This window comes from Stegostoma tigrinum, chromosome 8 (assembly GCF_030684315.1).
Source record: "Stegostoma tigrinum isolate sSteTig4 chromosome 8, sSteTig4.hap1, whole genome shotgun sequence".
NCBI classification, from domain to species: domain Eukaryota; kingdom Metazoa; phylum Chordata; class Chondrichthyes; order Orectolobiformes; family Stegostomatidae; genus Stegostoma; species Stegostoma tigrinum.
The window spans coordinates 42834901-42849849 of NC_081361.1; the positions used below are offsets into that span (position 1 = coordinate 42834901).

At 39.5% G+C, this 14949-nt stretch overlaps 1 protein-coding gene across 3 annotated transcripts in view; it reads right to left on the reverse strand.

The window, feature by feature from the left end:
• The window catches only part of LOC125456439 (E-selectin-like), an 85679-nt gene that overhangs the window by 25975 nt on the left and 44755 nt on the right, over positions 1–14949 (reverse strand). For all 3 annotated transcript variants that reach the window (XM_059647820.1, XM_059647819.1, XM_048539542.2), the window contains exons 4-11: positions 14680–14787; positions 13296–13481; positions 12695–12880; positions 12395–12580; positions 9503–9688; positions 7873–8058; positions 6539–6724; positions 3941–4126 (exon numbers count right to left, since the gene is read on the reverse strand). In XM_059647820.1, the coding sequence (XP_059503803.1) occupies positions 3941–4126; positions 6539–6724; positions 7873–8058; positions 9503–9688; positions 12395–12580; positions 12695–12880; positions 13296–13481; positions 14680–14787 (1410 nt within the window). The remainder of the gene's footprint in view (positions 1–3940; positions 4127–6538; positions 6725–7872; positions 8059–9502; positions 9689–12394; positions 12581–12694; positions 12881–13295; positions 13482–14679; positions 14788–14949) is intronic.

Genomic DNA, 14949 nt, shown 5'->3' on the forward strand with positions numbered 1-14949 from the left:
ATAGGTTCAACCCACTGTGGGTAGGTGTGGCCACTGCAAGCAACTCCTCTGTTTTTGTCTCCAACCCCATGCGCCTATTTCCCCATATCTCCCCACCCTGTTAGATCACTCCAGTTAATGCTTCCCTTTGCAGTGGGTGATCCCTCATCATGAGAGTCTTGGGGGACGTTGTCCCAGGAATAACCACAACTTTCAAAACGGCACCATCAAGTTCTGGAGCTGCTGGCCTTAGACTGACCTGCAGTTCTTTCTGGCTGGAAATTATGGTCCACAGTTCTTATTCCAACAGAAATCCTTTGGCTTTCTGTCCAGATTCTTCCGTTTTTGGATTTACATTCTGCCCGAACAGTCAATCGGAAACTGGGACATGACCTGACTTTTCTGGTTTGCTCTGAGTTACAGAAACAAGTCATTTCCTGAAAATGGCAGATTCTGAGCCATCTGACTTCATGAAATGTTGTTTATTATTGAGGACTGGAGGAAATTATGCCAGGAGAAGCACTAGGCACATCTGAAAATGAAGTGCCAACCTGCTGAAGATACAGTACAGGACTATTTGTTTGTTAATCAGAAGTAACAGTAAGCCATTGACAATGGTAAATGACCCGATAACCAATGGATCAGATCAAAGCTCTCAGTTGCATTACGCCCAGCCACCCCTAAAGGGGAATGACAAACAACTAACACCCTGAGACAACACGGTTTCACAAATATTCCCACCCTCAATGATCGGGGAGCCTATCCCACGTTGTAAAATGTAAGACTTCACCATTTGTAACTATCATCAGCCAAAACAGCTTGGAGTATGCTCCAGCTTAGTCTGTTCTTCCTGAGATTTACAAGCAATTAAATCTGGAGCAAGAGGAGGACCTCAAGCCTGCTCTATTATTTGATAAAGGCGTGAGTTCTGCCAGGACAACTCAAGGTCTTATTACAGGCTTGGTCCAAAAATGAATAAAGCAGCTGAATTCTTGGGGTGAGATAAAAGTGACCACATTTGGCACCAATGAAGCAAAGTAAAGGTGAATTGGGAAGAGAATTATCCACTGGCTGCAGTCATACGTGGCACCAGAAGAGATGGCTGTGCTTGTTACTGGTCAATTAACCCAGCTCCTGGACAATGCTGCCGGTGTTTCTCAGGATTGTATCCTACACCTAACTATCTTCAGCTGTTCATTGATGGACTTTGGCTCCATTTCAGGCCAGAAGATGAGGATGTTTGTTGATGTTTGCACAATGTTCATTATCTCAAGCAATAAAGCAGTGCAAGCCTGCATGCAGCAAGCCCTGGATAACATCAAGCAAATAAGTGGCAAAATTCACACCACACAAGTGTCAGGCAAATGCCATTGTAAGAATCTAACCATTCCCTTAGATATTCAACAGCATTACCACCGCTGAATTCTGCCCCCATCTGCATGTTGGACGTCAAGATTTACGAGAAATTTAATTGGAGCACCACAAGTGTTGTGGCCCTGGGCCAGAGGCTGAAAATTCCTAGGGGAGTAAATCACCTCTCAAGTCCTACAGCACAAGTCAGGAGTATGGTGGAATACTGCTCACTTGCCTGGTTAATATGCAACAACAACACTCCATTTGATTCAGGACAAAGCAGCCTGCTGGATAGGTACCCAATTCCAATATCTTAAACATTTACCCCCTCTACTACAGTTGAACTTCAGCATCAGTGTAAACCATTGACTAGATGCACTACAGAAAATTGCCAAGGCAACTTCAATAGCATCTCTGAATCTGCAGCCTCTACCACCTAAACGAACAATGCAGCTGATGCATGGAAATCCGCAAGATCTACCCCAAGTTTTTATATTTCATTCCTCAGATATAGGTATCGCTGGCTAGGCCAGCATGTGTCATCTGTTCCTAACTGCCCTCAAGAAGTCGGTGGTGAGCTGCCTTTTGAATCGCTGCAGTCCATTTGCTGTAGCTAGACCCACAATGCCTTTATAAAGGGAATTCCAGAATTTTGATCCAGTGACAGTGAAGGAATAGCAATATATTTCCAAGTCAGGATGCCAAATGGCTTGGAGGGGTAGTTGAAAGTGGTGGTGTTCCCTTGTCCTTCTAGTTGAAAGTAATCATGGGTTTGGAAGGTGCAGTGTAAGGAGCTTTGGTAAAATTTCTGGAATGCATTTTGTAGATGGTACACAATGTAGCCACTGAGCATTGATGATGGAGAGAGCGGATGTTAGCAGATTTATTGCTAAATATTTTGAAACATATAAGTTCCTGAAGAATCCTGAGGGAGTAGATAGTGAAAGGATGTTTCCCTTGTGGAAGAGACCAAAACCACGGGACTAAGTTTAAAATAAGTGGTGTCTCACTTGAGTTGGAGATGAGAAGATTGTTTTCACTCTGAGGCTCATGAATCTGTGGAACTCTCTTTCCCAGAGACCAATGGAGACCGGATCATTGGATATTTTTAAGGCAGACGTAGATAGATTATTGACTAATAAGGGAATTAAGACGTATCCAGGTAGGCAGTAAAGTGGCATCCAGGCTGCAATCAGTCCAGCCATGACCTTAACAAATGGTAAAGCAAACTTAGGTTGCTGAATGGCCTACTCCATTTCCTTGTTCATATGTTCTTGTATTTATACATATGCAAATCACGTATCATCCTGATATGGAAATATATCACCTTTTTCATTCATTGTTACTGGGTAAAAATCCTGTTACTCCCTTCCTCACAGCACTGTGGCTGCAGTGCTTTAAGGCAGCAGATAACAACCGCTTTCTCAAGGTCAGTTAGGAATGGGTAATAAATGTTGGCCTTGCTAGCAATGCTTACATTACATGAACAAGAAAAAAACATATCTATTAAATTCTGAACTCTGGTGAATATACCCCATTAGTAATTCATCAGATCTGCATTTGAATTCTTCAAAGTACGTTAGTTGGAAAAGACTGTAACTCCAGTACAAATTAAAAGTATAAGACTAAGATGTTCCAGAAATAGTCCCCAGTGTATGCTGTTAGCTGATCTAATCTATAGCAGTAGAAGTTTGCTACTTTTGGTTGCAGTGATCCAGGCTAGGAAGAGTTAAAGCTCGGGCCTGGCAGGAAAACATATGCGCTTTTAATAGTTGAAGACATGCTGTAGATTACACGATACTCTCTAATTTAAAATAGTCTGGAGTCATAATCTACATTTACAGACTAAGAATGGCCATTTACATTAAAGTGCTGACAGCATACATGCTTCAGCAAATGTCTGTAGGAAAAAATAGAACAAATAGAAAGTAATATATTTCCTGTTTATAGAGCCATATCATATCACTCATATGTCTCAAATAAGACAAGTTAAATTTGTAGCATGGTAACCACATTATAAAGGCAAATAGGAAACTTTTCTCTAACACAGGAAGAACCATGGCACGAGAACTTGCCATTTTCTGTTGAATGCATATCATTCATCTGAATTGAGTCTGATAGTCAGGGCCTTTGTTTAACTTTTCATCAAAATGACCATCTCGGCTTTTGTTTAACTTTTCATCACAATTACTATCTTGAACAATGTCACAAAGCTTCATGATTGCACTGAAGAGACAACAGAAGCCGAACCCAAATTTCCTGTTAAAGTCAAGGACACAAAGTGGACTGATTGTGGGAAGGGGACAGGATTACAGTGAAAACTCTTTGCAATTTAAAATGATGACCATTTACTGGGGCACTGTACGGAAGTCGCTGGGAAGGGCAGACAGGTTTCCTGTCCGACTGTCCACACCCACGGCCACAGCCAGATTTGAGGTCATGTGTTGGAGGTTCCTAGGTTACTCTGAAAATTCCACCCGGCAGGCACAGAAATGGAGCTCTTTCTATATAATTTACACTTGAAAAGAAATATGATCCATTCTGTGACTCCATCCTTGGGAATAGGAAGAAAATACGGTGTCAGCAATTGTTAGGTGGCCTATATTACCTTTGCATCTTGGAGTCTTTGCTGTCCAATGTCCAAATACATCACATTCGAGCCAGTTTGTTCCAGATAACAGAAATCCTTCAGAACACCAAAACTCACATGTTGACATGTAGCCAAATTTCCCAATGGGATGGGAACAGTTCATCACACCATATTCAGGCTGTGTCAGTAACTCGCATTTTGAAACTGAAATAAAAGGTTTCAATTTTTTAATTTAAATCGTTTTTTTGCAATGAGTATCTAAACTTCTCCTAAACAGTTTGGGAAAGTATCATTTTACACATCAAGTGTCTTTATACAAGAATACAAGCAATAGAAGCAGGAGGAGAATTTATTAGACACAGAGCCAATTCTACCATTTAATATGATCATGGTTAACCTTGGGTTTCCATTCCACGTTCTTGCCTACACTCCATATGCCTTGGTTCTGGACATTTACTTGGAACTTGTATTTCTTGCATAAATATAGCCATGGTTCTGTGTGACATATGATGTTCATCTTGTTTAGACTGGTTTAAAAATTTTCAGTAATGGTTTCTATGATGTTGTTAGTCATTTGCAATGGAAACAAGTAGGACATTGGATTAATATTGGTGTGAACAATAAAGTAAATTGGACCAGCTTTCTTTCCTTTGTCACCAAAATCAAAAATCTGTAAAAGCATTCATTTGTCACCCAGTTGCTTTTCCTTGTATCTGTTGTTTTGTCATTGTACTCTCTGGGAAATTTGGAATGGACAATAGCTGGTGAAGCCTTCATCCCTACAAATGTATTTGAAGAAGTAATGTCAATTGAACATATCACCACCAGAAAGTCTAAGGCTGAGAGTTGAAACGATTGCTGTCTTTAAGGTTCTAAAGGGTCTCAATAATTTAGCAATTTGACCTAGCCCAGAAGAAAAGAATTAAAAAAGTATAGTTTGCTGTCTAAGGGAAGTAAATTTAAATGGAATCTATGGAAATATTGGGCAAAATTTGAATTCATTCAATACTCACTTAGTCACTTGCACAGAATTGTAATCCAGCCCATTATTTCTCAGTGACAACATTGTATATCTATGAAATGAATGTCCTAGGGTGACAGTGGAAGCCGGTAGTGTACATTATTTCAAACCAAATTAGTTATTTTTTTTTAGAAAATAATACTTCTGGAGATATGTATGAATAATTGCACTCATCCAGGCAAGTGGGGAATATTCCATCACACTCCTTACTTGTGCCTTGTTCCTGACTTTGGTGAGTGAGGAGGTGAGTTACTTGCTGCAGCATTCCTAACTTCTGAGCTGCTATTGTAACCACAGTATTTATATTCTGGTCAATGGTAACCCTAAGGATGTTGATAGTGGAAATTTATTGAATGGCTTTGAGTTTCGAGACTCTCATTGATCAAAGTGGATTGCCATAATTGGGTTCCCATATCCAAAGCCAGCAGAATTGGTGAAATGTACAAAATACCATGCAACGACAGTGGGAAACACGACAAAGACCAAACCGGTAGAAAACTGACGATACGGATTCAGGAACACCAGCTAGTCACCAAAAGACACGACCAATTCTCACATGTCTCACTACACACAGACATTGAGGGACATAAATTCAACTGGGATGAGATCCATAATCACACAAGCCAAACAGAGACATACCAGGGAATTCCTGCAGTCTGGTATTCCAACTGGAACGCCATCATCAAACACATTGAATTAGACCCCGTGTACCAACCGCAGAGAAACAGAGCTGGATGTAACACCAACCACCCCACCAAACCAAGACAGATAAATAACAAGTGGGACAGAACACCAGTGCTTCACCGGAGGCGAACTGACGATGTTACCTAGCAGGGCGACAAAACGGTTGCGTCCAAACCCACCGGCTCCGACAGCATGTCTGCATCCTCATTACTATTGCTGTATAATGTGACTACTATGGTAAAAGGCAAAGTAGATCAATCATTTTTGCCTGTCCAGAGATCTAATTTTTGTGCTATTCCAGTCCATAGGCCTTGGCAATATTTCATGGTGCAACCATTACTGCAATTTCCATCTCCCTGCTAAAGCTATAATCTCTAATAACTGAAATGTAACTGGATTGTGACAAAAATAAAACACATATACCTTAATTTAAGGTTAAGGGATACAATTTCATATTTGTATGTGTTGGCAATAATCTAGAATATTTATTGCAGGCTCTTGTAGAAATGAATGCCATTTCTGCACAAGTACATCTTATATCCATTATAGTTGAACAACAGTCAATGTTTTTACCTGTTTATTCTACATTGTTGTCACTGATAACAGCCAAAGCAGGGCAGCTGACAAATGGGAGTCATCTCAAGAATGGTATGCCACTCACTACATTACCAGTGCCACTTTTGCTCTGGTCATCTGTTCTGATAATCAGTGTCTGATAGGCCTAATAAGACCAACCTGACAATGCAGCCTTTCTGACTGACAAGTAAATCAGAAACCACAAGTTAGAAACAACAATGCATGTTCCAACGCTATTGAAATTGCAATGTAATTATATAGTACCAATATCCTTGGGCAATTCTGCAATCTCAAAATAGTTTAGTAACAAAAGTAGACCACAGTCTACATTGTACCTTTGCAGGATGGGGTCTGTGTTGTCCAATGTCCAGAAGCTCCACACTGAACACTCTCTGATCCATTTACTGTAAACCCCTCTTCACAGCTGAAGTCACATGTAGCATTGTAACTAAAGAGTCCAAAGGGATGAGAGCAATTCATGGTCCCTCTCTCAGGATTCTCCAGACTTGTGCAGTTTACAGCTGAAACAATAATTTAATGAATTTTACAGTCAAAGAACTTAAATTTAATCTTATAATATTTCTTCTTTTATCCTAAAACAGCTCATGTTATCTTCTAAGAAAAGAGAGAAGATTGTCCAAGCAGATACACTGAGCAGACCATGCCTGTCAGAAGATAATACTTGCACCTATATTTTGAGCTGAAAGAAATTGATCACTTCCAGTATAAGAAATATGATAGGAATAAATTATGTTGTAGTGTAAGAACCTGTCAAAATGCAGGAATGTACTATCATTGGCAAAGCTGGCATACAATCTATCCCTATTTTGATTTTCAAGAAGAACTAACTGCCCAAGGGGAATTACTATTCTGGGCGAAGATGATTGGCCTCCAACAATCACACCATCTTACTCCATGCTAAGTATGATTCTAGACAGAGGTTCTATCCTCATTCCTTGAAGTCTGTGATTCTGACCTCATTCCTGAATTCAGCTCTTTTGTCTACATATCGACCAAGGTCCAGAGCTGAATGTCCCTGATTGAACTCCAAACGAGCAGATTATTGATAAATGTCACGACTTCACTGTCAATGATACTTTCCATCACTTTGCTCATGATTATGAGTGGACTTAGAGGATGCTAATTAGCTGGATTGAAGATTTCCTGTGTTTTTTTTAGTGAAACGATCATATCCACATTGGCATGTTATTACCAGTGTTGCAGGTGTACTGGATCAACTTGGACAGGAGTACATGTAGTTCTGGAGCACAGGGCTTCATTGCTACTGCCGAGATATTGACTGGCATGCACGTACTCACTAAATCGTGCATCCAACAATATGGAGACACTTTCAAACAGCTCCTCTATGAATGAGCTCAGGTGAGTCCCCAGGTAATACAAACCACCTCAATATAATTAACCTCCAGTGGACTAAATTCATGAGGGTTCTTGTTGTTCAGTGGTAGTGTTCCAATCTCAGAACCAGAAGCCTTAGCTTCAAGCCCCACCCCAGCTCCAAAAATATGTCTGAACAGGTCATTTGGAAAAGATCTACAACTGAATCAGTACCGTTATAAGAGAAATTAAAACAAAGAGAGAAAAGTTGTTTTCATGTTTTAAAACAGCATCTATTGTTTCCAGAAAAGAATGATTCCAGATTTGGAGATACCTTCACAGCTGGGGACCTGGGCTGTCCATAGCCCAGAGGCTTGACACTGAAGATTGCCTGGTCCCTGCAGTGCAAACCCCTCAGTGCAGTTGAAGACACATGTAGAGCCATAACTGAAGTCTTCATTGGGGCTTTTGCAGTTCATAGTACCTCGTTTAGGAATCTTCAGTAAATTACAGGGAACAGCTAAAACATGAAATCATATGTATGTAAAACTGATAAATCCATTGCACATCAAAACATTTTTGGGAGATACTCCAATTACAATTGTTGATAATTCTGTTTATTTTGTGGATGACATGAGAAGCAAGCTCTACTTGTGACCTGGTGGATAAATGCATTGTGGGGTGTGGTGTGATGTGGTTCAGAACTGAGTAATCCTGGAGGATTGCAGTTTGCATGCTTATTAGGTGCTGGCCGAGCTGATTTCAGCTGCAGCACGACTTGAAACATTTCAACTGGTGTCAGCATCCCTGGACAAGGAAGGAAATCAGAACCAGCCAACTTTTGTTCTTGACTCAGTGACAGCTGCTTGGAAGAACATCAGGAAAGGAAAGGGTTAGATTTGGCTGACATTGAAAATAAGATATCTTAAGACTGTTATCACCATAGGACTGCAGCCCAATGAGAGATGGGGAGAAACCTGGGCGAAGAGTTATTGGAAAATACAAATCTATATTCATTGAGGGGGGGTCTGGCCTACCGTGTCATTGCCGTACCCAAATGTCAAGATGTATGTTTGAATTATTGACTAAATCATTGTTTCATTGCATTAGCTTATTATTTAAAGTTTGTCCATGAAGAAGGCATGCACTTCTTCTATGGCTGCTGTATCAGCAAATTCTCACTACTCACAGCTTATACCTCAATTTAGTGCAGTTACAACTTGTGATACTGATATATGAAAATCTAAAACTAAATGCACTTATAAGGTTAAGAAATGTCTATTACATTGTGTCTCACAGCAATGTGTATTTAAATGACAGACTCAAAACGATATTACTATATCATGGCATAAGACTTTATGGTATAAAGCTCTCTGTCTCCATCTTACTAAGCTCTGTCCTCATGCAGGATGACACACTGAGGGAAACATACCACACTACATCTGAATTGCTTAGCTGGAACCCATAAACACACAAGTGCCCATGGTTGCAACAGACATATGCAGACATCAGGTGCTGTCATACAAGTTCATTGAATTCCTCGGTACTTTGTGAATCATTTTCATTCAGGAACTAACCTAATATTGCAGCATGATAGTTGAAGATTAGCACCAATCAAGTCTACTTACCACATCATGTTGGAGTCATAGAAAAATAGAGGTCTACAGCACAGAAAAAAGCCCTTTGGCCCATCAAGAACTGTGCCAGGCAAAAACAAGGGCCAAGCCATTCTAATCCATAATCAAATGATTCCTCTGTCAGATTGTCAAATAACCACCAGTAATAAATGTAGAGATTTTATTACCAATTATTGAAAAATAAATCAGTCAAAAAACCTTTCATTTATCAATGGGGTATATTTGGTAATTTTTCTCCAATTTCTGGCAACACCACTTCTAAATTGACAGAGGCCAAGTTTATATTAAGACAATCTATTAAAGATAACCTTCAGCTAGGCACTATACCTTTGCAAGTAGGCATCTCTGCTGTCCATTGCCCAGAATCTTCACACTGCAGACTGTCTGATCCCTGTAAGATAAATCCAGTCGCACAGCCAAAATCACATCCTGAGCTGTAACTAAACGGTCCAAAGGGGTTAGAACAGTTCATGAGGAGGTTCTGAGGTGTCTTCAGTTCACCGCATTTCACAGCTGAAATGAAAAGTTATCAGGAATTATTACACACTGCATAAGCAAGACCAACATTTCTCATTGAACAATCAAATATATACTAGTGTGGGTTGAGAATTGCTTAATAGACAGAATGCAGAGAGCAGTGATAAATGGGCCATCTCAAAATAGCAAGACTGGTATTGCAAGAATTAGTATTAAAGCCACAGTTGCTCACAATCTTTATAAAGTATTACATGTAGGGGCTAATGGGCTCTTGTGGTGCAGTGGTAGTGTCCCTAACTCAGGGACAGGAGATCCAAGTTCAAGGCTCACCTACTCCAGAGGTGCATAATAACATCTGAACAGGTTAGTTAGAAAACACCAAGGTACAGAGACTAATTGTAATATTCATGACATGTATTAATTGTAAATAGCGTCATTTAAAATGTATCCAGACAGATACATGAATGGGCAGGGAGCAGAGGGATACAGATCCTTGGAAAATAGGCAAATGGTTTAGATAGAGGATCTGGATCGGCATAGTCTTGGAGGGCCGAAGGGCCTGTTCCTGTGTTGTAATTTTCTTTGTTCTTTGTTCTTCTTTATTTCCAAATTTACTGATGACACAAAACTAAATGGGAATTATATATTCTTAGTAAGTTACATGGTGGCTTCAAGCAGAGTTGGACAGGCTGAGTGAATGCACAAAAATATGGCAGGTGGAATACAATGTGAACTGATGGGAAGTTGTTCACTTTGGTAGGAAGAAAGGAAAAACCAAACTTTTCTTAAATGGTGAGAGGTTGGGAAATGTTGGTGTCCTAAAGGACCTGTGTGTCCTTGTTCATGAGTTATTAAGGGTTATCATGTAGGTGCAGCCATCGCTCAGAAAGAACAATTGCATGTTGGCCTCCATTGCAAGGGGTTTTAAGCACAGAAACAAAGACATATTATGGAAATTGCATAGAGCCATGGTGGGACCTAAATGGAGTACAGCGTACAGTTTTGCATCCTTATCTAAGGAAGGTTATACTTGCCATAGAGGGGGTTTAACAGAGGTTCACCCAACTAATCTCTGGGTTAGCAGGATAAAAGAAGATATTGAGGACGTTGACGCTGTATTCTCTACAGTTTTGAAAACTGACGCCATAAATTCTTACAGGGCTTGACAGAGTGGATACAGATAGCGCATTTCCCCAGCAGGTGAATCTGGAACCAGGGAACATAATCTCAATATAAGGGGCAGGTCATTTAAAACAGAGATGCGGAGAAATTTCTTCAAACAGAGGGTGGTGAATCTTTGGAATTCTCTACCCAGGGGCAGGCGCACCTCAATCAGTGAGCAGGCTCAAGACAGAAATCATTAGATTGCTGAAGACTCAACCTCAAGAGATGTGGAGATATTTTAGGGAAGTAGTTTGAGGTGGATGATCAGACATGATCTAATCGAATGGTGGAAGAAGCTTGATGGATTTAACAGCCCAAGCTTGTTCCTATGAATGATGTTCTTTTAAATGAATGTAGCTCACCAAGCTGTTTGAGACACTATAGAAAATCATGTTATGGGGAAATTGATGTAGAAAATCGCTTTACCTGTACAGCAGAAAGTTCACATTCTCTAAACAGTGGCCACTATTCATCAATCGCGTTACAGCCAATTTCTGTTAACGAAACACGCGTTAGAGCAGAACTTCCTGTAGCTAAACTGGAAGGTGTGCAAAGAAAATTTAAAGAGGATGTTGCCAGGAATAGTAGGCCTGAGTTATAGGGAGAGGTTGGCCAGGATAGGACTTTATTCCTTGGAACATAAGAGCATGAAGGGTGACCTTATTGAGGAGTATAAAATCATGAGGAGCATAGATAGGTTGAATGCATATAATCTTTTTCCTGGGGATGAGGAATTGAAAACTAGAGTGCTTAGGTTTAAGGTGGGAGGGGTAAGATTTAAGAAGGACCTGAGAGGCAACTTCTTCATGCAGAGTGGTACAGGTATGGAATGGGCTGCCAGAGCAAGGAGTTGAAACAGGTACAACAGCAACATTTTTTAAAAATTGTATAGGTACATGGATGGAAAAAGTTTAGAGGGATATGGATCAAACGGGCAACTGGAACTTTACGAGTGAGCACCATGGTCAGTGTGGACCAGTTAGGGCCGAAGGGCCTGTTTCCATGCTGTATGACTCTATGTGGCAAGTGACATTATGTTCAAGGAGTTTGGACTGGGAAAGTGTTTGGAGATGGAGCGGTAATTTGAAAGGACAGAGGGATCAGGAGTTGGTTTATGCACCAGAGAAGTGAGGACAACAGATTTGAAGCAGAGAGAATAATATTTGAAGAGACAGAACTGCCAATGTGCCAAAAAATGGAGAATGTTGATAATCAGCAGTTTGGTGAGTACAGAGTTATTGAAGCAGGAGGTAGATCTCATGGACAAGGTGAGTTTAAATAGGGCATGAAAGGAGATAGGAGCGAAAGTAAAATCAGAAATTGGCTTTAAATCTCATGGAGTCAGTGTCTTGCCAATGCTCAATATCCAAGTTAAAATATCCAATTACTTGGATGAGATGCCCAAGTGTTTGCCAATGTCCATGTTATATATTTCCATCTGATCTAGATTCTTTTTATTTCAGATTTCCATTACCAACATCGTTTCTAATTGCCTTTCAATTAGATTAATGTTTAGTAACCAGAAGTATGTATCCATGCTTTTGCAAAACATTGATGAAATTGTTCCACCCACAGTACCTTCACATGTTGGCTTTTGTGCTGTCCACTGTCCAGAAACTCTACACTGGATCCTGCTCCGTCCACTTAATACAAATCCTTTGTTACAGATAAAGTCACATGTTGAGTTATAATGGAAGCTTGCAATGGGGTGGACGCAACTCATATTGCCATCGTCAGGGGCTGTTAAGATTTCACATACTTGGACTGCAAAAAAAATTAAGGATAGGAAAGAAGCTCTTTACGTGAAAAATGGCGAAGTAACAATCTATTCCTATTTTAGAAATACTAGAATGGTTATATTATAAAACGAAGGCATACCTTTGCAGGCGGGGGTCGGCCCTGACCATTGACCAGAAGCTAGACATTGGAGTCTGTCTAATCCATTCAGCACATAGCCTTCTCTACAGCTAAAGGTGCAGGTTGAATTGTAACTGAAATATCCAAGTGGATGGGAGCAGTTCATACCATCTTTACGAGGAACCTCCAACCATCTGCATTGCTTCGCTGAAAGTTAGATGCAAATATCATGGTGTTGCTACGGAAATTGCAACAATCAAATGTAAATGGATGCTATCATTCCAGGAGTTCTTATTAAAGAAGCAACTGAGATCCTTGTGAGTTTCTAGTGAGGAATAATAGGACTGGGGAAGGGAAAACATTGAAGCTTTGAAATCAGCATTGAGAATGTCCAGCTGTGTTGTCCGCTGCTTTGTAAGTTAAAGTTCTCTTGTTTTGCCCCCAAAACGTACTTTCATATGTAAAAAATATGCCAAGATGAGCTAAGCCAAGAAAAAAAGTTATTCAATTGCCAAATTACAGTGCCATCTGCTATTCACAATGCAGCCATGTCTATTGTTGCTGTATTATTGTAAAGCCTGTCTCAGAGTAAAGCATTTTTGCGACACAATGTGTACATTACCTTTGCACTCTGGAACAGGTGCAGTCCAAACTGCTGAAGCTATACATTGAAGCCTCTGTGTTGCACGTATTTCATATCCTTCTACACAAGTAAAGTTGCATATTGAGTCATAACTGAATTCTCCATGAGGATGGGAACATTTCATAGAGCTTCGATCTGGTGCCTTCAGGTCCATACACTTAATTACTAAAATAATAATAGCAATATTGTTTGAAAAAGAAGGGATTAGAAAATTTATGGATAGCTACAAAAATATTAAATGTACTAAGTATACATTTCTCTTCTGAAAAATACATTAAATATTTATTTATTCATTGGCTTTTTCACTTCGTATTTGCATACAGCCATTTTTTTAAAAAAATGGTTGAAAATACAAAACAGATTGTTGAACATCTGTGAAGAGAACAGTTAGCTTAATACCTGGGATGTTTGGTTATGAGAAACAGTCTGAAACACAAAATGTTAACTTTTTTTCTCTTTCTAGAGACTGGCTGAACTTGTGTAAAATTCCAGTATGTTTCACTTTTATTTTAGTTTTCCAGCATCAACAATTTTTTAAAGTATTTTTATTTGTACAGGAAATTGTTTTCAAAATAAAAAGGAAATTCATGGGAATAATTCCCTCAATACCTATAAAGATTCTAAAGATAAAGAAAAGGTGGAGTTGCAAAAATGCAGGAAGTACATTTGTGCTTTTACCAACATGTAATCCAAAATCAGAGCAATTTTTATACACTGACAATCCCATAGGAAAAGGTAGATACAGGTACAGCTACAACATGTAAAAGTCAATTGTGTATATATATGTGAATATGAAATGTTTGGAGGGATATAGGCCAGCCACAGGCATGTGGGACTGGTTTAGTTGGGGATTACGGTCAGTATTGACTGGATGGACCGAAGGGTCTGTTTCTGTGCTATATGACTCTATCTGCACCATAACTCTCGTGTGATTCTATGAAAAGCTTCAGCCAAGGAGGCATATTGCAGGAAACCTGTTAATGGTCTCCTTCAAATGATAAAGCTCAAAACTGGTAGTCGAAACTCCCCAGTTTCTAAGTGGGTGAGAAAGAAACAACAAATGGTAAAATAATGCTAACATTTATTAACAGTTTATTGTATGTTTGAGTGTTTATTTATGCAACTGACCACAATCTGGTGAGGAATTCGAGCAAAAATCCAGATCATTTCTTAGTGCTCACATACAAATCCAACTAGTGTTTAACAGTTTCATTTTGCAATTTCTACCAGTTATTCAGTTCCCTCAGATTATTAAAGTTCTGTTTTGCACATTCTGTTTGAACCTCATTTCACATATTTTATGTTGATATTTAACCATTGTTTAAGTTTTCTTTCAAACATAGGAGTTGTACAAAAGGCTTACCATTTTCACACTTGTCTCCATAGAAGCCTTCATTGCACTTACACTTAAAATAACCAATAGTTTCCACACATTCTCCATGACCACTGCAAGCATTAGGAGTGCACGAAGCTGTCAAAAGTTTGCACAGACACATTTTTTATACTTAATTTTTTATGCGATAAACGTTATTAAATGCTAATCAAGATCTGTGCTCGGTTTATCACAAAACCACAAGGTAACTTCAGGTGAGAAAGTTCATTTGTCTACATGGGGTCTACTATCAAGATGACC